General features: G+C 42.8%; 1 protein-coding gene and 1 gene segment (V, D, J or C); both read right to left on the bottom strand.

The window, feature by feature from the left end:
- Positions 1 to 11,163: 11,163 nt before the first annotated feature.
- LOC129192549 (T cell receptor alpha chain MC.7.G5-like) lies at positions 11,164 to 25,749 on the bottom strand. The gene is made up of 6 exons (XM_054796693.1): positions 25,589 to 25,749; positions 25,221 to 25,521; positions 15,942 to 16,003; positions 11,959 to 12,171; positions 11,825 to 11,869; positions 11,164 to 11,758 (listed from the first exon to the last, which is right to left on the bottom strand). Exons 1-6 carry the CDS (start codon positions 25,632 to 25,634, stop codon positions 11,643 to 11,645), a joined length of 783 nt encoding a protein of 260 aa, XP_054652668.1. The 5' UTR covers positions 25,635 to 25,749; the 3' UTR covers positions 11,164 to 11,642.
- LOC129192548 (immunoglobulin kappa chain variable 12-41-like) lies at positions 25,636 to 26,305 on the bottom strand. The segment is given in 2 exon segments: positions 25,636 to 26,090; positions 26,156 to 26,305. Coding segments are annotated over 2 exon segments (414 nt in total).
- Positions 26,306 to 26,439: the final 134 nt, after the last annotated feature.

The raw sequence follows: 26,439 nt of genomic DNA, 5'->3' as shown, positions 1-26,439 counted from the left end.
ACAAAGCTTTTTTTTTTTTTTTTTTTAAACACAACAAAGAAAATTATAAAAAAATAAATAAATAAATAAATAAATAGAAATAAATAAATAAAAAATGAAATTTAATTAAATAAATAAAAAATAAAATAAAATAAAATAAAATAGAAAATAAAAAATAAATAAATAAAATAAAATAACAAACCTGACAGAACAATCAGGACTCTTCTGCCTTGTATTTAGCAAACATCAACTGCTTGTATTGTTTTTTGAATTTGCTCATCTCTGTACATTGTTTGAGTTCTTTACTCAATCCGTTCCATAATTTAATTCCACACACGGAAATGCTGTGGGTTTTCAGCGTTGTTCTCGCATATAAATGTTTTAGGTTTAATTTTCCTCTAAGATCATATTTCTCCTCTCTGATTGAGAAATACTTGATTAGATTTTTGGGTAACGAGTTATTATTAACTTTATACATTATTCTAGCGGTTTGAAAGTGTACTAAATCTGCGAATTTTAATATCTGTGATTTTAAAAATAAAGGGTTTGTATGTTCTCTATACTTGGCATTATGAATTATCCTCACAGATCTTTTTTGCAGTACAGTGAGTGAGTGAAGATTGCTTTTGTAATTATTTCCCATATCTCCACACAATACGTTAGATATGGTCATACTAAGGAACAGTACAGAGTGTGGAGTGATTTTTGATCAAGAAGATATTTTGCTTTATTCAATATAGAGATATTTCTCGCCACCTTTTGTTGTATATATTTAATATGAGATTTCCAACTCATTTTTTCATCTATTATAACCCCAAGGAATTTATATTCTTCCACTTTTTCAATATCCGTTCCATTAATTTGTATTTGGTCGTACGTGTCCTTTCTACTATTACCAAATAACATTATTTTAGTACACAAACTGATCACAAACTTATGGCAACTAGCAAAACCTCTCATTTATTCTACATTTCTTTCTTTCATCAGTAATCAAAGTAAATTTTGAATATGTTTATTGTGGTTATTTTTCCCACACTTTCATGTCTATACAATAGTCGACAGAGGCAAGCACACAGAAATGATCTAAAACCAGAAACACACAAACGACATAAAACACATGCAACGGGAAACTACCGCTAATGCCAAATCACACACAAAGAAAGAGAAATGCTGCAAGATCATGGAACAAAACTGAAGTTAGCCTGGCCATCAGGAATAATATCCGTCTGTAAAGACATGAGTATTTCAGTACAGTACTACCTCGCACAACGTAAGCCTCCTTTTACGTAAATTCCACTGAACGTAAAGAATTTATATCAAGTTTTTGTATCGTATTACGTAAGGAATTCCATATAACATAAAGCGTCAAGTCGGTGCAAGCGACAGAGAGACTAACAGTACACCTGGCGACGCCTTCTGACGCTTCACACTTTTATTGGCTGATTATCGCGGCACCGCCTACGCTCTTATCTCATTGGCTGACTTATCCAGCGCATCCTTTTGTCTGTGAGCTCCCTTCCTCATCATAGTCGCCCTTAAACTAGTTTGCACGCATTGAAATCTCTTCTTAATTTCTTTACTTTTCTTTGTGTTAAAATGACCGTAGTCATGGGCCCTAAACCAAGTGTAAGGGATAAGAAAAAAGGGAAAAGTTGTCGATCGAAAAGAAGCAGGAAGTTATCCACAAATTCTGACGCTTCATGCTCTCATTGGCTGATTATCGGAACACCGCCTATGCTCTCATCTCATTGGCTGATGATCGGGGCACCACCTACGCTCTCATCTCATTGGCTGACGTAACCAGCGCTTCAGTGTTTGTGTGTGATAGACAGGCTGCTCCCTTCAAGCTCCCTTTGTCTTGTAGTCGCCCTTAAACTAACTTAAACAATTAATAAGTTAAGCAGCAGACTGTTACACCCACGGTGTAAGAAGAAGAGGTTCCGCAGGTCTTTCATACCGACCGCTGTCAGGCTTTACAACACCTGCACCACCTGAACCATGTCGTAGTCACTATGTCACTATGTATTCTTTACTTGCGTATCTTGCTTGCTGCTGTAACAAGTGAATTTCCCTGCTATGGGATTAATAAAGTACAATACAATACAATACAAATAAAAATTTTGCACACAGCATTATCGTGTAGTGCGTGTGCGTTTGTCTGTGAGACCAGCTGACTCTTTCACTCTTTGAGTCGTTTTTAGACTCCCCTGCCGCTCCTCCTCCTCCTGCCTCCACTTGCATGGTCCTGATCAAGACATCTTGTGAACGGTAAGATTGTTTTTGTTTTTCAGTTTTATTCATTTACAGTTATCTTATTTATTACCTTATTTTATATTAGATTGTTACTCTACTGTGTTTATGCTGTTTTCTTATATTTTCCCACCATATTTGGTGGACTTTGAATATTTTCAAGGCTCAAAGGTGTGAGTTTTGGAAGATCTTGGAACGGATTAGGCTATTTACATGTATTTCTGTATAACATAAAATCCCTATAACATGAAGGTTCTCGGAATGGATGGACGGAGTTTCACATCTTGCCCAAGAGAACAAAACCATGAAGGAGACGATCCTAGACCTCCAGGCCCAGAGCATGCGGGACAATCTTGTCTTCGCTGGAATTCCCGAAAAATCCGAGGAAGACCCTGAAGAATCGGTGAGGGCCTTCATGGCGAGACAGCTTAAACTCCCAGCGGACGCCATCCAAAACATCACTTTTCACCGCGTCCGTCGCCTGGGAGCCAAGAAGCCAGAGAACCGTAGTCCGAGACCCATCGTGGTGAAATTCGAACATTTTAAGCAGAAGGAGCTGAAGGGGACGGACTTCGGCGTCAACGATCAATTTCCCAGAGAAATCCTCGACAGGCGCCGACGCCTGTTCCCTGTTCGGAGGAAGTTCATTGACGAGGGGTGCCGAGCTGTCATCCCGGTGGATAAACTCTTCATCAATGGACAACTTTACCGCGACCGGAAAAGTCACACCATGGCTGTATTGATATGGCAACTAATCAACTATTTCAACCAGGTAAGTTTTTTTTTTATCTTGCAGCGCGCACACTTGTAGCATTTGCAATGTTACTGTCTGCTCCCACTTTACCCCCCCTTTTTTTCTCTATCCCACTGTATGTATGCACAGCCTTTCTTTCCTTTTTTTACTTCTCTTTTTTCTTCCTCTCCCCATCCTCCCTCTGTGTCATGCTTTCCCCCTTTCTCCCCTTCTCATAATGTCACATATCCTCTTGTCTGCCAGCTGCCTTCTTCATCAGCATCTCTTCACAGTGACATCATACACCCTCAAAGTCCAAACCCAACCCAACCCAATTCGCACAATTCACACAAATACACACACATGCACGCACTTTCTTACACATACACATCATATTCTACTATTGATATTGATATCACCCCCACTCACAAGCACGCTCATCTCACATATGCATAAACCCACATCACATCCTCACTTTAGTTGGCTTAGTTCATTCAGAATTACTATGTTACACTTTGCCTATGTACAAATTAAGCATACATTTAAAAGTACTGTATATACTCCCATTCATTTTACTTCCAGGTACACATACTTTGCATTTGATCTTGTTTACACACACATTACTAAAGCTAGTCTAGGATGAACTCACTACAGTTTGTCACTTGGAATGTCAGGGTCGATAGAAAAAAGACAAAAAAATTTTAATCATTTGAAGAACACCCAAGCAGACATTGTCTTATTACAAGAGACTCACATGTCCAAGTCAGCTGTCCATACACTTCACTCACCACAGTTCCCACACACATATTTAGAAAGTTACAACTCTAAACAGAGAGGGGTAGCTATTTTAATTAACAGGAGGCTGAATTTTACACTCCACAACACTATTACAGACACAGAAGGGAGATATATAATTATGAACATATCTGTTGATAATGTACATTTCTTCATTGCCAACATGAAGAAATGTACATGGAGGGGTCGTCAACATTCGGACGAATGTTGACGACCCCTCCTTCTTTCACACCTTCTTTTCTTCTCTCTCTGCACATTTGGATTCAAGTATGATCTTGGGAGGGGACCTCAACTTAGTATTTAACCCAGAAGTGGACAGGTCTGGCCCAGCTGGGAGACATCGTGAGTCTCAATCAACATCGATATTGAAGAAATACATGAATGATTTTGGTCTTTGTGATGCTTGGCGCTCTTATCACCCTACTCACAGGGAATATACTTATTTCTCACCAGTGCACCACACCTACTCTCGTATTGACTACTTTTTGACAAGCAACTCAATCATATCAGACATTTCAAACATTCACATACACCCTATCACCATTAGTGACCACGCCCCAGTCTCTCTTTTTCTCACTAACCAAACTACGAGCGCTCCTACTAGATGCTGGAGATTAAATACATCATTACTAAAAGACTCAGACTTCCTAAAATACTTTGAAAGAGAGTGGACAATGTTTTTAGACTTCAATGACCAAACCGGTGTCTCGGCTGGTATTCTGTGGGAGACAGCAAAAGCAGTAATGCGCGGAAAAAACATTTCATATTCATCATATAAGAAAAAGAAAGAGAGATTACTAGAATCAGAGTTGAAGAAAAAAATCCAACTCCTCGAAGCAGCTCATGCTGACTCACAAGATGAGCATATCCTAAGTAACCTAAGGAAACTGAAACTAGACTTAAAAGAAATTACTGACAAGAAAATTCAGTTCCAAATGCAGAGACTACGTTTGGAAAAGCATGGCAATAAACACGGAAAATACTTAGCTAACCAGCTAAAAGTCAATAAAGAAAAAAGCTCTATCTCCTCCATTAGAAACTCAGGAGGTCACATCACTCACCTCCCGGAGGAAATTAATTCCGTCTTTAGGAGCTTTTATAAAAATCTATATACACCTCAGATTAAACCATTTCTCCCAGATATCGAAACATTTCTCAACACCATAGAATTACCAAAATTAAATGACGAACAGGTGACAAACTTAGATGTACCCATTTCATTAATAGAACTCCATAACGCTCTACACCGGTTGCCGAATAACAAAGCAGGACCTGACGGTTTCCCTGCCGAGTTTTATAAAACATTCTGGTCATTACTATCTCCAATATTTCTTAGAATGGTTTTGGAAATTAAAGACAGTTCATGCTTGCCTCCAAACATGAACTCAGCTACAATCAGTCTCCCACTGAAACCGGATAAGGACCCAACACTACCTTCCAGTTATCGTCCAATTTCACTGATTAATGCAGATCTTAAAATAATATGCAAAGCGTTAGCTATAAGGCTGGAAAAAGTTACGCCTCATGTATTACACCCTGATCAATCAGGATTTATCAAGGGGAGAAACTCAACTAGCAACATACGCCGTCTAATCAATCTGATTGATTACTCTATCATCCATAATTTAGAAACCACAATTGTCTCATTCGATGGTGAAAAAGCATTTGACAGAGTAAACTGGAAATTTCTCTTTGCAACGCTACAAAAAATTGGCTTTGGAGATTCATTTAGAACATGGATTAAAATACTATATAACACCCCGAAGGCCTCTGTTCGGACCAACAATCACATCTCTCCAGAATTTACTTTACAAAGAGGTACCAGGCAAGGGTGTCCACTCTCTCCCTCACTATTTGCTATCTTTATCGAACCTCTTGCAGCTGCAATTCGACAACATATAAATATTAAAGGGATCCACACCACAATTGTTCATCCTAAGATAAGCCTTTATGCTGATGATGTATTACTCTTCCTAGATAATTCACATTCTTCACTTCACGAATCTATCTCACTCATTAACAATTATAGCACCTTCTCAGATTACTCCATTAACTGGTCTAAATCCACAGTACTGTCCATTAACTTTGGTTTCCAGATCATTTCCAGGGTCGTCAAACGGCAGATGCTTACGTGCAGATGTTGCAGCAGGCATCCCTCATGAGTGAGGGCCCTCGTCTGTGTGGTAACAGCTGGGTTTTTCAACAGGACAACACTGCAGTTCACAATGCTGGCTTGACCAAGGACTTCTTCAGGGAGAATAACATCACTCTTTTGGACCATCCTGCATGTTCCCCGCATTTAAATTCCAAAGAGAACATTTGGGGCTGGATGGCAAGGGAAGTTTATAAAAATGGCCATCAGTTCCAGACAGTTGATGCCCCTTGGTGAAGCCATCTTCACCACTTGGAGCAATGTTCCCACTAGCCTCCTGGAAACACTCGTATCAAGCATACCCAAACCAATTTTGGAAGTGATTAACAAGCTACTCATTACTGAGTCCTACTTAGAACATTTTTTGTTCTGGTTTGGAGAGTTTTTTGTTATTTTTTTGAGCGATGGTCCTCAACTTTTGATCAGCTGATAAACAGCCTATTTCAGTTTAATTGTTGTTAATAAATTACTTTTTCAAAGTGCTTTTTCTTCTCGCTCCCCTTCTTGTTTTTGCATATTGTGGCTCTACTTAAAACCTCACTAAGATCCAAATTTGCACAATGCAAATTCTAGCAATTTTTCAACTGGTCTTAAGATTTTCATCAGGATTGTATTTATATTTTATTTCATTCAGCCATGTTATGCTTGGAAATGCTTAATTTAGGCCAAGACTAAGTACAATTTGATTAAATATGCATTTTTAAAACTAATAATAGGCAGTATACAACTACAAAACAGTGATCATTTATTAATGAATTCATTTTTGAAAAACCAGGATAAAGTAACTGCGATTTTCCAACCGCGATGTAACGAAGGACAACTTGTACTGTAGTTCTAGCGATGAAGATGATGAAGCAGTATCAGTTTTTTTTCCAGCCACGTCACTCGTCCGGTCCTTCGCCCTGCCTGCCCTATCATGCATTTCTTCTTTTTCTCTTTTTCCAGGACGTCCTGCCATTCGTTTCCACCTTGCATGTAGAGAGGAACTTTGCTCACATGTGACTGACACCATAGACGAAGACCTTATTTGTGTGCATTCGTATCGACTTACTGGGACACTATTGGCACCTAAGTTCATCCTCTAGACTGCAGCAAGGAAATATGACCAACATTGCAACAGCTCTGACCTTCGCTACGATGCCAACTCGGACAACAGGGGTCCCCACCCACCGGGCCGGGGCCCAGTAGCGGTCCATGGGCGTGGCCGAACTGCGTCGACGAAAAGTTTCAGGCGCAATGACAAAAAAAAAAAAATACACACAAAAAAAAACTTTTGTAAATAACTAAATACAATTTTAAGTAAATGCATATACATTTTGGAAATATGGACCATTATTTTATTTAAAAAATATGTTTTTACATGTTTATGTTGTGTGTTGCGATTGTCCCACTTTGTTTGACAGTCCTTGAACGCACCATTGTAGGCTAGCCTTCTCCCTCTCTGCACAGATTGTCAACTATACCAGTGATCCCCAACCCCTGGGCCACGGCCCGGTACCAAATGACCCACGGCCCGGTACCAAATGACCCACGGCCCGGTACCGGGCCACGCAGAAAGAAAAAGAAAAAGTAAAAATAATTCCCATTATTTCATTTTTGTTGTTTTATTTTGAAAAGTGGCCGGATTCTTTCTGTTACATCCGTCTTAAATGAAACATGTCCATTGTGCGTGTGCTAACTTTAATCTCATGCCGCACAGATATACTACTGTATTTTTACCCTTTTTCTTTGACCTCATATTTGGTCCCAAATGCTGATACTATGTGGGAATGCATACTTATTGAGTGCTAATGTGCACATTTGTCTCAAGTTAATTCATGCTAGCGCACTGCCTTTTACCACACACGTCAAACAGCGATGTAATAATCTCTCTGGAAAAACTTAGCTGGAACTTGAACTGGTGGATGGTGGGTTTGGCATTCATTTTGTGCTTTTAATTTGATGTTATTAATGTCTTAGTTTTACCCCCGGTAATCTCCCCGGTCCGCGGAAGATTTGTGGGAACACAAGCCGGTCCGTGGGTCAAAAAAGGTTGGGGACCACTGAACTATACTGTATTTTTATTGGGGTTTTTTTCACTTCATATTTGCTCCCAAATGCCGATACTCTGTGGGAATACCTGAAGGTAAAGTCTGATGACGTTATTGAGTGCTAATATGTATATTTGTTGTGTGCACAGCTTCAGCTTCAGCTTCAGCTTCGCATTGTTACCAACTTTGGGAGAGACACCTTTCTGCTGGTACGTTCCTTAGAAAAGGCCACTCAAATTAGCAGATTTAAGGAACCACCGCAGATTCAATTTTAGATGCAGGCAGAGTAGGTTAATCCCCAAATGCATGAGGCAAGCGTCCCTTGAGCAAGGACACTTGGCAAGGAAAATGCAACTAAACTACATCAGAAAAATACAGAATTTGAGAATTAGGAGACTTAACATAGAGATAAGAAATAAACAGTCTGAAGTAGAAACCTTCTATCAGAGATTGCAAACCAAGCTTACGCATGAAACCTATCAGGAGGTTTGTGAATTTACTAAATCGGGTTATATGAAGCACCACAGCAAAACCAAAGAAAGGCATAAGGGAAAATTCCAGAAACTTCTATTGGAAAATCAACCACAGCTTGTCGTAAACACTAAGGATGGGGGTAATCAGACCAATACTAAAGAAAATTGGATCAAAAATCTGTCAGACAGAAGCCTCTTGGAGACAGAGAAGGCAGTATTAACCAAGGGTCTCAACTTCTCAGTGACTCCTAAAACGATACCCACAGTAGACTATATCACAGCAGCTGAATCGGCCATCAGGAACAATAACCTTTCTAGAACAGAGGCAGGGGACCTTCGTCTGAGAATATCGGCCCTTCTCAGTAGTCGAGGAAAAGGTTTCTTCAGACGTCATCTGTACTTCTGTGAAGAAGGTGTCGGACGTTTCACTCCTCATCCGAAGAGCTTCATCACCTTCTCAGTAGTGCTAAACCACCACCGTCCAATATCACGATAGGTGAGAGGAAAGCATTAGCGGCTCTGCAGAAAGATGAAGGCATCACCATCTTACCAGCTGATAAGGGCAGATGCACAGTGGTTCTCAACACATTGGACTATGAAGAAAAAATAAAAAGTCTAATTAGTGTCCAGAGAGCGCTCTCAACCTGTGGGTACCCGCGGTGGGCTTTTAACAAATGTCAAAAGAAGAGCGTAGGGAAAGAAACCCAAAAGCCCACAGAAGCAAAAAGGAGAGGAGTGGTAGTCCCTTATGTAGCGGGGGTCTCCGAAAAACTCCAGAGGATCTTATGGCAACACAAAATTCCTACCTATTTCAAACCAGTAAATACCCTGAGACAAAAATGAGTGCATCCTAAAGACAAGGCTCCAAACCAAAAACAGAGCAATGTGGTCTATTCCATCCACTGTAAAGATGAGGAATGCAAAGAGCACTACATTGGGGAAACTAAGCAAATGCTCCAAAAAAGGCTTTATCAACATCGCAGGGACAACTCGAGTGGTCCTCAATCAGCAGTACATCTACACCTTAAAGTAACCAATCACTCTTTTCAGGACAGCGATGTAAAGATTTTGGCCAAAGAAAACAGATGGTTTGAAAGAGGAGTAAAGGAAGCTATTTTTGTCAAACAACAGAACCCATCATTGAATCGGAATGGTGGTTTGAGGTTTAATTTGGACCCTGTGTTCAGCAGGTTACTGAGACCAAAACCCACAGCTCTTAGTCTTGCAAATGAGGTGAAGCCAGGGCCGAGCCAGAACAATAGATGCTAACGAGCCAGTATCAGAGTCGTTCATACCCAACTCAGGGAGCGACACTTCCCTTTTATCGGAGGTGTCAATAGCAGGAGCGGATTATAGCACTACTCCGCCCAGGCTTAGTGTAATGAACCAATAGAAGGAGGGTGTTGGCACACCAATTCTGCCCACTCTTACTGTACTTAAGGCCTAGGCTACCAGCACTTACTAGTTCGCTGACGAAGCTCTTTGGATGAGGAGCGAAACGTCCGACACCTTCTTCACAGAAGTACAGATGACGTCTCAAGAAGCCTTTCCCTCGATGCACAGCTTCAAGTTAATTCATGCTAGCACACTGCCTGTTAGCACACATCAAGCAGCGGCGCTATAATCTTCTCTCTGAAAAACAAACTCCAAGCTTATAGTGGTGGATGGTAGATCTGTATTCACTTTGTGCTTTTAATTTGATGTTGTTCCTGTCTTAGTTTTACACAATACATACTAAATGAGATAAATGACATCGCTATACAACCCTCACCACCACCACCCCGGTCCGCAGAGATTTGTGGGAACACGAGCCGGGCCATGGCTCAGTAACAAGACCGTTGATGGTCGGCGACGCTTCCAACCACTGCGCCATGATGATGACAGTGACAAGTAGTGATGTTTCGAGAAACTATTGGCTCTTTGAAATGAACGACAGGAGCTGGCTCGTGTCATTGGGAGCCGATTAGTTTTTCCTTTTCCTTTTTTCCTTGTTTTTTGTTCTTGTCCTGTCCAGCCATTAGGGCAGATAGTATTGTTGATCTAAATGCCCTTACGTGCTCAACAGATTTGCTCTGCCCGGGAAAAGTGTGAGATACACTTCCCGTTATACAGAATTTATTTGACTTTGATGTTTTTTTTTGTTATGGAAATTTGGAGCGGCCGGACCGCAGCAAGAAGGAATAGAGAAGAAAAGAAAAAAAAAAACAGAGGGGGGAGTGCGCGGACAAAAGGGGGACAATAAAGAGTGAGACAAGGTCAACAGCAACAAAACAACAGAAACACACAGGACTACATCAGCAAATATCTATGACGGCTATAAAGACCATGGCGGAAAGGACAAAATTGGGTTGTTAATTTCACTGTTCCAATTGGAAGTGTAAAAGTCCCACAGTCAGTGCTTCCTTGAACACACACTAACAGCCTGAAGAGAAATTTGAATGAACTGGACCTTGTTATCCTGTATATCCAGTGTTGCCGTACTGTTTTGTAAAACACTCTTGTTTGTAGTTATCCTGTTGATGAGCCCATGGTGCTGCATTGGTAGCAAGTAATTGGGATCCATTTTAAACAATCAATTCCATGAAATAGCAGGAACACATCATGTCACGACCAAGAACAGAGAGCACACAGGTGCATGCTGCACTCTTCTTGACGTGCTCATGTGACCTGGAAGCTTCTCTGCGGCCGCCGCAAGAAGCCTGCACTTCCTGCCTGCAGCGACTCCGCTCGCAACAACAACCATTGCTCTCAGGTAGTGGAGTCGTACACTTCCTGTCATGGCAGCAGAGGTCATGTGATTGACAGTAAGTGAAGACGACAGTGACGAGGAGTGTTTGAGCACCTGCCCACATCCTGTCCCAACCACAGCTGACATCTGTGACGCAGTGCCATGGTGACCACTTCCTGTGGAAAGAGTCACAAAGATGCTCTGTGGGCGGGAGCCAATCAGAGCACAGCTGCACATGCACGCAAACACACTGAAAGCTAAACAAGTTTTGAATCATTACTTATCACAGTGTATTATATTGATTATTATCACTATGAAGCATTGTATGGATCAATACCATAATAACAGATGCACAAAATGATATTAATAATCCAAAACAATGATATTTATTGATTTATTGACTGTAATAAATTTAACTCAAAAAGCAACACCACATACACATACACACATACACAGCCGCTCCTTTCAGAAAGGGGAGGTGATGGTCGTGGCGCATGGAGGTCTACTGGGGTACAGCGAGCCACAGGCGCAGCGTCATGACGCCGTTGATGGCGAGCGTCTTGGCGAAGACAAGACGGAGGACGAGGACTGTGAGAGAGACCAGGTTGACCTTCTCGTCTGCCAAGGATACACACATTTAAGTCACACCGCACATGTTCCACCTCCTTCAGGTTCAATACTCACCTGGCGCCAAGGCGCCCTGGCACCACCCCGGTCCACTGTCACCTGCTATGGCAAACCAGGAAGCAGATGTCACATGGTGATGGTGCTCTGTGGCGTTCATGCTGACATCGGCCCCGCCAACACTCTTCACATACCTTTCTCACATGAGTCGGCGTGCTCGGCCGAGAGCAGTGTCACCTGATTGTACAGCGAGTCACCCAATATCCGCACAGCATGCGATCCCTGGAACACGTCTCCTTTTCCTGCCGTCTCCATGGCGTTTTGTCTGCTAAAGCCAGTGGCGAGGCAAGCCGTCACGTTACCCTCCAATTTGTCCAATTTGTAGAACGATGGCTCCCAGTCCTCCTCTATACACACACACACACACACCCACACACACACACACACACACACACACACACAAATGATTCAGCAGCTTTCCCTTCATGGGTTTAACAGTGTCTCCAGTTTGGGTTCTCCTACACGTTCTAGCATTTAAGTAGAACTTAAGGGGCCTCCACTGTCCTCGTCTGGAGTCTTGTTCTGCTTCCAGAAAGTAATCTCTAGAGTCCAGACACACACTGGCTGTGACCTCAACCAGAACCTCATGAGAACCACTTCGACTTACATTCATGTGTCCAATTTAGTGAACATTAAACTTTTAATGATGGTCTCATTTTGTTAATTCAATTGGAATTTGAAAAAGTTATTTCCGATATGTTTTGTCCTAGCCAGTTTCGGCTTCTCCTTCACGTTCTAGCATGAAAGTAAAACTTACGGAGTTCAACTGTCAGTCTGGTTCCATTTCCAAAAAGGAATCTGTCGTATCCAGACACACACTGCTTGCGACCTCAACAAAAACCTCATTAGAACCTTTTGGGTCCTCACACACACAAATATTACCTGCATGACTTGTGATTCAGGTTCTACACTCAGTCAGGTTCCGCATGGCCAGTTTCTGAACATTAAACTCATTAACAAGTTTACACTTTTGAAAGAAATCAAATTTGCTCAGAGTTTGGGTTCTACTTTAAGTTCCCCAATGAAAGTAGAACTTACGGGACTCCGCTGTCAGTCTGGTTCTGCTTCCAACCTCATGAGAACCTTTGGGTCCTCACACACACACAGGTTTTTTTAAGTGAGCGACCCCAGTTTTGGGTTCTCCTTCACGTTCTAGCATCCAAAAAGTAATTTGTCGACCTCAACAAGAATCTCATGAGACCCTATGTTTCTTCACACAAATACAAATCATCAGCATTCACTCTGGTTCTATGCTCATGTAACGGATGCCAGCCTGTGAGGCTGTGCAAGTGTACTTTGGTAAACCTCACTCCCTCTGAACGTACTGAACACGCGGTCAAAAGTCTGGGCTTTTGGCCGTGTGGTCAGCACTCTCGCCTCCCATTGCGAAGGTCTTGCGTTCGAGCCCCGATGCGGGGCAGTGAAGCAGATCGGGTTACACTCAGTCAGGATCCGAATGTCCATTTTACTGAATATTAAACTCAGTAATGATTGTCTAATTTTATTCATTCATTCATTTGAAGAATAAACATTTAAATTGTTTTCTATATTTTTATACGTTTTTACAAATTGAAGCCAGTTTGTATTCTTTTGGGTTCCTCACTTTCTAGCATGAAAGTCAAACTTACGGAGTTCCACTGTCAGTCTGGTTCCGCTTCCAAAAACTAACCAGTGTGAGTTTCCAAACACACACTGGTTATGACCTCAACAAGAACCTCATGAGAACCTTTGGCCCCTCACACACAAATCTGCATGCCTTGTGGTTCAGGTTCTACGCTCAATCAGGTTCCACATGGCCAGTTTACTGAACGTTAAACACGTTAAAAAGTTTTACACTTTGAAACAAAACAAATTTGCTGCCATTTTGGGTTCTACTTTATGTTCAAGCTTGAAAGAAGATCTTACTGGCATCCACTATCAGTCTTGTTCCACTTCCAAAAAGTAATCTGTTGACTCCATACACACACTGGTTGTGACCTCAAGAAGAACCTCACAAGAAACTTGGTATCCTCACACACACACAAGTAATCGACCTGCATGACTTGTGGTTCAGGTTATACGGTCAGTCAGGTTCCGCATTGCCAGTTTACTGAACAGCAAGGTTGTTAAAATAAGTTTTACATTTTGAAACAAAATACATTTTGTGTGAGTTTGGGTTCTACTTTATGTTCAAGCTTGAAAGAAGAACTTACGGTCTTCCACAGTCAGTCTGGTTCCGCTTCCAAAAAGTAATTTGCTGGCTCCAGACACACACTGGTTGTGACTTCGACAAGAACCTCACAAGAAACTTGGGGTCCTCACACACACAAATATCATCGAACTGCATAACTGGTGGTTCAGGTTCCGCATGGCCAGTTTACTGAATAGTAAGCTCGTTAATAACCTTTACATTTTCAAACAAAACTAATTTACTGCGAGTTTTGGTTCTACTTAAGTTCAAGCAGGAAAGTAGAATTTACTGGCATCCACTGTCAGTCTGGTCCCGCTTCCAAAAACTAATCTGCTGTTTGCTCCAGACACACACTGGTTGTGACCCCAACAAAACCCCACGAGAAACCTAGGGTATTCACACACACAGATATCATCTGCATGACTTGTGGTTCAGGTTCAGGTCAGTCAGGTTCCACATGGCCAGTTTACTGAACATTAAACGCATAAATAATTGTCAAGTTTTACACATTGAACAAAACAAATTTGCTGTCAGTTTGGGTTCTACTTTATGTTCCAGCTTGAAAAAAGAACTTACTGGAATCCACTATCAGTCTCGTTCCACTTCCAAAAAGTAATCTGTTGACTCCAGACACACACTGGTTGTGACCTCAACAAGAACCTCACAAGAAACTTGGGATCCTCACACACACACAAGTAATCGACCTGCTTGACTTGTGGTTCAGGTTATACGGTCAGTCAGGTTCCGCATTGCCAGTTTACTGAACAGTAAGGTTGTTAAAATAAGTTTTACATTTTGAAACAAAATACATTTTGTGCGAGTTTGGGTTCTACTTTATGTTCAAGCTTGAAAGAAGAACTTACGGTCTTCCACAGTCAGTCTGGTTCCGCTTCCAAAAAGTAATTTGCTGGCTCCAGACACACACTGGTTGTGACTTCGACAAGAACCTCACAAGAAACTTGGGGTCCTCACACACACAAATATCATTGAACTACATAACTGGTGGTTCAGGTTCCGCATGGTCAGTTTACTGAACAGTAAGCTCGTTAATAACCTTTACATTTTCAAACAAAACTAATTTACTGCGAGTTTTGGTTCTACTTAAGTTCAAGCTTGAAAGTAGAATTTACTGGCGTCCACTGTCAGTCTGGTCCCGCTTCCAAAAACTAATCTGCTGTTTGCTCCAGACACACACTGGTTGTGACCCCAACAAAACCCCACGAGAAACCTAGGGTATTCACACACACAGATATCATCTGCATGACTTGTGGTTCAGGTTCAGGTCAGTCAGGTTCCACATGGCCAGTTTACTGAACATTAAACGCATTAATAATTGTCAAGTTTTACACATTGAACAAAACAAATTTGCTGTCAGTTTGGGTTCTCCTTCGCATTCTAGAATGAAAATTAAACATACTATCTTCCACTGTCAGTCTGGTTCCGCTTCCAAACAGTAATCTGTTGAATCCAGACACACACTAGTTGTGACCTCAACAAGAACCTCATGAGAACCTTTAGGTCCTCATATACACAGATATCATCTGCATGACTTGTGGTTCAGGTTCTACGCTCAGTCGGTTCTGCATTTCTAGTTTACTGAACATTCAACATTTAAAATTAAAATCAGTAACGATTGTAGAGTTTGTCACCAGTTTGGGTTCTGTTCTGAAAGTAGAACTTACCGACTTCCACTGTCAGTCTCGTTCCGCTTCTAAAAAGTAATCTGTTGAGTCCAGACACACACCGGTTGTGACCTCAACAAGAACCTCAAGAGAACCATCCACACACACACACAAATGCGAATGTGGCGTGGTTCTGCGTGTAAAGGCTTGATTAGCATTAGTAAGTAAAACTACTAGTTTGATTTCAGTCAAAGTGAGGCAGCAAAGATGTGGAATAATGAGCATGAATGAAGTAAGAAGAAGAACGTAGTCCAGTAGAACTTACTGCTTTCAACCGTCAAGCTGGTCCCGCCGCCAAAGTAGATCTTGTAGCCCACAGCAGCATTCACACAACAACAAACACTACAACAAAAACAACACACTGACCTCCAACCTCATACACATGACTTAGATGTTTTTTAAGACACACTCGCACACACACACACACACACACGGACACACACACCAACACACACACACACACACACACACGTGTATCCACTGAAAAAAAAGAAACATATCACCTGTTTGAAACTTCTTCAACTGTCTGTCAGGTTGGCTTCGCTCCAGGCTCTGCAACTTCAGCTCGCACCGCATTTCAAGCTGTCCCTTTGTAACTTTAGCTCCTCCTTCTCCAGGGGACGTGGCCTAGGTCTGGGAAGCTGGTAACTATATGTAGAGGATCGTCTGCAGAAAACGCAGTTTGCATAAAACCTTTATGTGGTATACAATGAAAGCAAATTCTGCTTAAGGCTCTATCCCATTGCGCCCTTTAATGATTCCGTCTAAATAACGAAGTCGCACATTTATTGGTCTTTTCAGCTGGTTAACTCATTCAATCACAGCCGTTTTTCAAAAGACAACCCATTCAGTACCAGCCATTTTACATGATTTTGACGGATCTTTCAAGGCACACAGAATATATTGTTCTATGGCTATATACTGTAAACATGGAACCTACCAAAAGAAAGATTAGACTCCGGTCTTTCATCAGACAAAAAAAGTTTGTTTCTAGCTTTTTCCAATCTTTAGTAATCAGTGAGTAGAATGTAGGCAAGTTTTAGGAAAATATCAGTTCACGACTAGAAAGGGAAAAACCTTTACCTCAGGCTAAAAAAAGTTTTTGCAGCAGATCGCCGTGTTTAAGGACTACAATCTGAGTCGGCATTAGCTGACGGAACACCGGGAGAAATATTTAAAAAATGACTGACCCCGAAAAAGCACGCACATCGGACGCTTTGTTAGCTAAACTGCAAACGCAACAAGGCTTTTTTACCAAGCTCCATACATTCAGTGATGAAGCAACCAAGACCAGCTTTGTGATATCCCATAAAATAGCCAAAACAGCAAGCCATTCTTGTTTTTTGTGAAACGAAGGGCAAAGACATCCCAGAGCGCTCAGATGAGGACTGGATGACAGATTTTGCATTTGCTGTTGATGTGACTGCCCTGATGAACGAACTGAACACCAAGCTGCAAGGCAAGGACCTTTTTCTACATGAAATGCACATTGTGGTGAAGGCTTTCATGAGAAAGATAGTTTCTTTCAAGACAACTGGAGAGCAACACTGTCACTCACATGCAAACCCTGAAAGAAGTCACATCACCTGTGCAGGTACTCAGCCATGTTAGGAGCATTGCATGGTGAGTTTTCAAGGCGCTTTGAGGATCTCAGAACAATGGAGGGTGAAATGGACATGATTTCCTTTCCCTTTACCTGCAGTGTGGATGATGCATCCAGGGATGTTCATCTGGAACTCATTGATGCTGTGCTGGCAGAGCACTTTAAGTCAGGATCTCTGCTGGATTTCTACTCTTTCCGAACAATAGGAAACATGTGCAGAAGATGTTTGTTCTCTTTGGCTCTACCTACATTTGCGAACAAACATTTTCAGTGATGAAATTTACAAAATCCAGATATAGATCCTCTACCTGTCTACCATTGTTTTGAGAAATTTGTGTGAATAAATTAAATTTTTTTGGAAGGCAATCTCACTTTTTACTTGCGTAAACTTTAACACATTTTGTCCGCTTGTCAAAGTAATTCTACTTACTGCTTTATTTAAATAAAGAAATACAATAAATGTTATATATAATTATATTATAGCTCAGCCTTTTGGCTTGGCCCTCCACAACATTTTGTGTTTCTTATGCGGCCCCAATGGAAAAAATGATTGCCATCCCCTGATCTTACCTACTACACCTACTACTACAGCAACATGAAAGGTGCTTTGAAGGCTGTTCCAAGACCCCACTTTGGAAAGGCCATATTCCTTTATCCAACATACAGACAACTTCTTAAAAAAGCTTCCCCTGTAAGTACAGCAGTTAAAGTGTGGAATGAAGAAACTGATCAAGTACTTCAGGACTGCTTTGGCTGCACAAACTGTGATGTGTTTAAAACTGCAGCAGGGAGGGAAGATTGTACTGTTGATTTGAATGAATATGCTTCCGCTGTTACTGGCTACATTAGCACATGCATAGAGACTGTTACCACCACCAAGTATTTCAGAAATTACCGTAATCAAAAACCTTGGATGAACTGTGATGTAAAGGCTAAGCTACGTGCTCGTTCGACTGCATTTGTCACGGGCACCGCTGAGGACTACAAAAAGGCCAGATATGACCCGAGGAGGTCCATACGAGAGGCCAAAAGACAGTACAGACAGAAGCTGGAGGGCTACTATTCCACCTCAGACCCTCGGCGCATGTGGGCGGGGCTCCAGCACATCACAGACTATCGACAGCGGAGTAGCGTAGCCACGTCCAGCCAAACCACACTTCCAGATGAGCTGAATGATTTCTATGCCCGCTTTGACACCCAAACCCCTGATGAGCAGAGAGGGTGGCTGGACTTGGGGAGCACACAGGACTCACCTCTCATGGTGACATCAGCTGATGTGCGCAGGGTTCTGAACAAAACAAACCCACGAAAAGCTGCAGGCTCAGACAACATCTCAGGACGTGCACTTCGTGTTTGCTCATCAGAGCTAGCTGATGTGCTTGCTGACATATTTAACCTGTCGCTTGCACAAGCATCTGTACCGACCTGCTTTACGTCCACCACCATAGTGCCCGTACCCAAGAAGAGCAACGTGACCTGCTTGAATGACTATCGCCCTATAGCACTCACTCCTATTGTAATGAAGTGCTTTGAAAGAATAGTCATGACCCACATCAAAAAGAGCATCCCGGCAACTGTGAACCCTCTACAGTTTGCATATCGCCAGAACCGGTCCACGGATGATGCAGTCAACACTGCCATCCACACAGCCCTTTTTCACCTACAGGGCCAGGACACATACGTCAGAATGCTATTTATAGATTATAGCTCTGCATTTAATAGAGTCAGCCCGCACAAACTCACAAATAAGCTCCTCACACTTGGCCTGTCTCCCTCCCTCTGTAACTGGGTGTTTAACTTTCTAACAGGCAGGCCCCAGTCAGTCAGAGTCCACAATCGCACATCCAGCTCAAGAATTGTGAGCACTGGGACCCCGCAGGGGTGTGTGCTGAGTCTGCTCCTCTACACGCTCTTCACCTACGATTGCGTGGCCTCCCAGAACAACACCAGCATCATTAAATTCGCAGATGACGCTACAGTCATCGGCCTGATCACTGGTGGTGTTGAAACATCATACAGAAGAGAGGTGGCGGACCTCATAGCTTGGTGTCGTGATAACAATCTCCTTCTCAATACAGATAAGACTAAAGAGATGATCATTGACCCAAGAACAAGGGAAAAGGAGCCGCATAGAGCCCTGTTTATTGATGAGACTGAGGTGGAGAGGGTGAAAACCTTCAAGTTCCTTGGCACACACATCAGCGAGGACCTCACCTGGTCTCACAACACCCAACAAATTATGAAGAAGTCCCAAAGGAGACTGTACTTCCTGAGAAGACTGAGGAAATTTGGCATGTCCACCACAATCCTGAGTTGCTTCTACAGATGCACTATCGAAAGTGTCCTTACCGCCTCCATCACTGTTTGGTACGGTAACTGTACAACACGTGATAGGAAGGCACTCCAGCGGGTAATCAAGACCTCACAGAACATTGTTGGGGCAGCCCTCCCCTCACTGCAAGACATTTATAAATCTAGACTCCTACACAGAACACACAACCTCATCAAGGACAGCACACATCCACAACAGTCATTATTCACACTCCTACCGTCAGGCAGATGCTACAGGAGTTTGAAGTCCAGGACCACAAGGCTGGCAAACAGTTTTTACCCACAGGCTATCAGGCTTCTCAACGAAGCACTCACACACGCCGCACGCAACACACGCACACACTCATTGCACTTTATTTATTTGTATTATTTATTTGTATTAATGTCTCTTCTGTTGTTGTTGCTTAATTTATTGGTATATATGTTTCTTATGTTCTTATTCTTTCTTGTGTTTTCTTTCTTTTCTTGGGAGAATGAACAGAATAATATTTTCATTGCGTGGTATAACTGCTTGGTTTACTATGCATATGACAATAAAACTCTCTTGAATCTTGAATCTCTTACCTCACGACATTCAACACTCCAAATGGGCGGTGCAGATGGCTGAGGCTACCTTTTGGCCTAAATTGTGCACCACAAATATTCCAGCTCATCATGGATGGAATGCTGGAAGGCATAACAGGAGCCATCAGTGTGATGGATGACATACTCATGATGCTATCCTGCACAAAGTGGTTGAGAAAGCTACGAACTACAATCTGAAGTTCAACTTCAACAAGTGTCATTTTAGACAAGCTTCAGTGCCATATGTAGGTCACCTAATAACGGCAGACGGTTTAAAGCCAGACCCCGGAAAAGTGGAAGCTGTGCGCTACATGTCACCCCCGTCAGGCAAGGATGGTGTTCGTCGCTTCCTTGAATTTGTGACCTACCTGGCAAAATGAATTCCAAACCTGAGTCAAATGGATGCACCTTTGTGGCAGCTTCTAAAACGTGATGTGGAGTTTGCATGGAATCCAGAACAACAAACAGGAGGCCTTCAACACCTTAAAGGAGCTCTGCACACACCCCCCGGTGCTGAAATATTTTCACCCTGACAATCCTGTGGAAATATTCTGTGACACAAGCAGCAGTGGGCTTGGCGCAGTCCTGCTGCAGGAAGGCCAACCTGTAGCGTACTCCTCAAGATCACTGACTGACGCTGAAATGCGCTATGCGCATATTGAAAAGGAAATGCTCTTTATTGTTCATGCCTGTATCAAATTCCACAACTACATATTTGGTACACATGTCACAGTTTACAACGACCACAAGCCACTCGAAGACATCTTCAAGAAACCGCTTCTGGCGACCAACATGCGTATACAGAGGATGCGTTTGCATCTACAGTGGTATGATGTAACAATCAGGTACAGGAAAGGAAAACATATGGAACTCCCAGATACACTGTCCAGAGCGCAGCTTTCAGAGAGCTCAACAGACATGGAAGGACTAGAATGTGTGTCCATGCACAACTTTATTGCAGTCAGCAATCAGGAGTACGCAGAGCTTCAGAAGTACACGAGGGAGGAGCTAGACTGTCTTCGCCAAGTAATCGAGCGCGGTTGGCCAGACCACAGGCTTGAAGTGCCCGGTCCAGCACAGCCATACTGGGTCTCACGTCGCCAACTAGTGGTGAGCGATGGAATCATCTACAAGGGTCTCAGCATAGTCGTGCCCCCCACCATGCGAGATCACATGCTAGTACATAAGTCTCATGTAGGGATGATGAAGAGCAAACAGTGAGCCCGAAAAGTGTTATACTGGCCAGGTATGAGTGCACAAATTGAAGAGACGATCAGAAACTGCACTAAGTGTGCTGATTTTCAAAATAAGCTACCAAGACAACCATTCAAGCAGACAGAAACTCCAGATGGCCCATTTGAGGAAGTTGCGTCAGACCTGTTTGAGTAAGTTTCAGGGTAAGCAGTACATTCTAGTGGTGGACTACTTTTCCAAATACATTGAAGTAGATGAGCTCAAAGATCAGCGCAGCCGCACCACTATAGACACCCTGAAGGCGCAGTTCAGCGGGCACGGCATTCCCGCCACTCTTCGAACAGACAATGACCCGTGTTGTGCAGAGTTTTGCATCCACGCCGAGATCTGCATGCTGGTCACGGGAGCGCGCACCCTCAGCTGAAAACTAAACCGTGTGACGCCGTGCTATTCTTACAACACAGCACTTCATGATAATGAAGCGATGGTACGTTTTGTCAGCTTTATGGGTAACTATACAGCACCCGAAGCACACAATATATGAAAGCTTGAATTTCTTCTTTAGATTTGTTAGATATGTCGAAGCATTTGATTTAAGCATATCCAGAAACGCGGTGAGAGGTGCAGGACAGACATTCACAATGTAACTGTGGCACTTTGTTACACAGTTGTCCCTCTATTTATTTGTTTCTGTATAACAAATGACAAATTAGAAATGTGCACGTAATTACCTGTTCAGTTTATGGTCAGCAGCTGGCGAACTTTTACTGCATTGCAAATTAAAACGAAGGAAGTGTGACCAAGACACCAGGAAGAGTTGTTAGCAGACACTGAATGAGGCGTGATGCAACAGTCGTCCTCACTTGTTGGATATTCTTTTTGTTGGGCTGACAGACCCCCAACCAGGGCCTTTGTGGAAAATTAAAAATAAAAGGTGTTGCACTTGATAGCGTTCTGCTCATTCACACATCAACAACCTAATGTACTAAGCTCATTCATTTATAGAAAAGAGGGGCATGCATGCAGTATACTGGTGAAGCGGAGCGAGCAGTGCAGACGGTGAAGAGGCTGTGGAGTAAAGCAGTGGTCCACAAGCTCACAAGTGTTCCCACCACTGAACTCTATACTACTGGAAGGGGCGTCCCTGCTGCCATCTTGCTTCACCCAAAAAAAGCACACACGCATACACATACATGTATCTTCATTCACTACATTTATTATGTTTCGGTATCAAAATTACCACGAATTAACAAAAATTCCATTGAAACAGAGTAAATTTACTAGACCCAAATCTCAAAATTTCCCTCCAGTTTAAGTTTTTTCTACCTCTACGGTGTGAAATTACAATGCATAACAACTCAGTTTCAGTGTTCACAAGGTATTTGTTATGATAAGGATCTACGTAGTATCACAGTTAAATGCTAGCATACCTTTAGAAGATGATAGGAAAGTCAAATATTGTTGGAACTGCATTTTGTGGTAATCTAACAGTCTGGCCGGTCCTGTCCAAGTTCTCCTCGGTGAAATGACTTGAACAGAGTTGCGATCTGGCTGCAGGAATCCACCTGTCTCTCTGCATATTTAATGCAGCCACATCCTGGATGCAGTGAGTGGTCTCCAGCAGTTGTCATCAGAGCCCATAGCTCCCCCGGTCATACATCGTCAACAGTGGAGGGTAGAACTATCGTCGCAACATTCAACGTCTTCGCTCCAGCACGGCAGCCGCCAACTTACACCGACACAGGATTTGTGATGAAGACTGGACTGAGTATGCTGATGTGCCAGCAGACAAGGAGCCGCAGAACCCTGTTCCGGTTTCATCTGAGCTTCCACAGCCCAAAGGTCAAGAGGTCACCAGTCAGTGCAGTTCTTCCGGACATTACACAACTAGGAGAGGCAGAGCTGTGAAGCCTCCCGATAGGCTGAATATTTAGCATTGGGTGTGGTAAAGACACCTAAGGAAGTGATGTGCTGGTAACCTCTCCTTCCTAGTTCAAAGTTTAAATGTTTGCATGTTCATTGATCACTTACGCAAAGTTAAGTAATTTGAACTAATAAAAAAAGCTAAAGAATTTTGAATGTGAATGATAAGTGGTAAAGTTACAAGCTATAGTTTCATCTAGAGAGGGAGATGTAATGTACTGTGTAAGTTGTGTACATGAAGTGGTGTTTCTGTAATGTCCCTTCAAAGCTGCCGTAGCGTGAGCAGTAGAGTTGCACAGTGTTGTACAAGCACATGCGATGAGGCAATAAAGAAGATGGCTACCACCTGAACTCACGCAAGTCATGCTGTCAGTACCGCCACATTATTTCACACTCTGAGGTGTTGATGCATTAGTGGAGTACATCACCTCTATTTGCCCCTCACGTTTATGGCTGCTGCATGTGGATAAAATGCTGAAACAATAGAATACTTTGTCGTTTTGACCTGAAATCATTTCTGTCCACACGGAAGGAGCAGTTGTGTTTTGCTGCCAAAAAGCCAACATAATATTTTGACTCCCAGTCGACATTCTCCTGATTTTTTTCAGTCTTTTTTTTTTGTCTTATACTCACAGAATTGATTCGACTTTGTCATAAGCTGGACAAGTGGAACATGATGGACCTTATATTCTTCTCCTATTGTTCCGGTGTGTCACGTGGCTTTGTCTGTCTGTGCGTCTGTTTACAGCACCACATGTACAGTAGGTGTGCTTTATGTATTACCCAGTAATACCTTCTGAACTGGATGTGACTATTTGCTGAGCCGACACTGTGGGGACACACTTTTTTTTCAATCTGAAAAAAAGTGTTCCCATGTGGGTAGGGCCTTACTGTCACTCATTGGACTATGGTTTCTTTTGTGGTGGTGAAGTTCATCTGCATGTGATCAAGTACAAACGTTACAGTCAGAAAGCCATTCTTGGCCAGATATCTGCAGACCACTATGCACTGTTTGTTATTTGACCAAATTGCTCAAGTTAAGTCCTTATTTCAGGGCAGTATTTATTTGACAAAAAATTGGTGGCAGTAGTGGGATTGCTTGGCTAATTGGACCTGCACCTGTGGCAGCCAGTGAGTGATGATCCTGGAATTTAAAATGTTCCCATTGTTTCCTGTGTTTGATGGTGTTGGTGTGTTTTTAATTTTGGAGCATTTTTGTGTTTGGATATTACTGCGCGTTTGCACCTGTCACCACAGTAAATGCATGACAATATGCTAGAAATAACCATAAGAAACATAATCAAACTGTAGTATGAATGTTGATAAAAGGAAAAAATGTAGAATGAACAAGAGGTTTTGCACTAAGTTTGTGATCATTGTGTTGGTGATTTGTGATTATATTTCTATTGTGACTGTGGTGGAAAAACACTTTTACACATCCCCAACAATGCAAATATTAATAAATGGAATACTTTTCCTAAATATTAAAGCTTCACATCAATCAGTACTTGTTTGATGGACATTGTGGTCGGTTGTGCAAAACACTTTCAGACATTTGTGTACTAGGACAGTAAACATGACTATTTAAAAAAGTTAAACATTTGCTGTGACTCTCATATTTACTGTACAATGAAAAACATATGTTGAAATGGAGGCAACCTGGGTATTTACTTGAGTTGACGCCTACGCCACTTCATGATGTTTACAGTTCAGCACAGCAATCTTATGGAGGCTGATGAGAACAAAATAAAACGCGTCCAGACACCTCTGATACCTTGGCAATAGACAACAAAAGCTGTGAAAACCTTCTCCGAACCAGCTTTGAAACACAGTGACAATCTGTGAGGTGATGCCGCAATGGGACCTTTGACTTGAGGGGCCTACAGGAGTTTTTGTGCGTGTGCAGCAGAGCTGTCAGTCATTGTGGGCTGCAGGGCGCAGTAGTAGACGGCAGAGTCGTTCAGCTGCACGTCTTGGATCACCAGAGGAGCTCGGTGGGCGGTGGCGTTGATGCTGCAACTGAATCTGTTCTCAAAGCGTCTCTCCGTCTTTCCCTGACCGATCTTGAAGCGACTCAAGATGAACTCGGGTGCCGCCTGGCCGTTCTGTTTGTACCAGAAGATGTAGTCGTTACTTCCAGAGCTTTCATAGCTGCAGTCCAGCGTCACAGGGTCGCCCTTCATCGCGTGCATGTCCCCCACTGGCTGGTTGACTGTCTGATCGCCACTACCTGTCAGAGGACAACAAAGGTGGTCAGACATCATGCGACTTGACACACTCATCTCACATGCCCTTACCGAGGCTCCAGGCAGCCATCAGCACACACACCAGCGTACGCTTCATGTTTGCACTCCTGGGCTGCTTGTACGCTGACTTGGTGGCTGAGGAGGCAGGGCCTAATCCCACTGTGGGAGGTGCTTCTCGCACACACACACACACACGCACACACAGAGTGAGAAGTGGTCATGTGCATGATGCAGTGCGGTTATTGTGCAGCCACGTGCACTGTCACAGTCACTGTGGGCCTCACAGCACAGTAGATGACAACATGGGGGTGCAGTGAAGACCACCTCAGGTCCACATGGAACGTCCCCATGCTTCCGTCACGTCTGAACTTTGTTAAATCGTCTTCTGCTTGGGAATACTCTCTGACCAGCAGCTGTGGAGGTGAACCTTGTTTCTTCTGGTACCAGGACAGTCCGGTGTCGCCCCCGGAGAAGTTGCAGGACAGTGTCAGCACGTCACCCTCCAAAACCACCACCTGCTCCATGGATGATGCCATCACGCCCTGACAAGAACCTTACAATAACACAAAGCATTCAACAAACTCTACAAGATTCTTGGCTCACAACCTGTAGACGCACCTGCCAGAACGGTGAGTGCCATCACGTATGCCAGAGGGAGGCGCATCCTGGTCAACAACACTGAAACCACCACCATGACACCTCCTTTATATGACACCATGGAGCTCCGCCTCCCACAATGTGCCACTGCATTACATGCCCCACCCTTCACTTCCTTAACACACACAGAAGGTTACCAAGGTGATGAAATGTCATGGAAGGTGACAGTTGTGGAGGTGTCCCCCTAGTGGAGACTGTAGAAAGTGTCCATGAAGAGTTCTTGCACGGAGGAGGAGGCCATGTTG

This window comes from Dunckerocampus dactyliophorus, chromosome 13 (genome assembly GCF_027744805.1).
Source record: "Dunckerocampus dactyliophorus isolate RoL2022-P2 chromosome 13, RoL_Ddac_1.1, whole genome shotgun sequence".
Classification (NCBI taxonomy): Eukaryota; Metazoa; Chordata; class Actinopteri; order Syngnathiformes; family Syngnathidae; genus Dunckerocampus; species Dunckerocampus dactyliophorus.
This window is presented reverse-complemented; position numbering and strand designations above follow the sequence as displayed.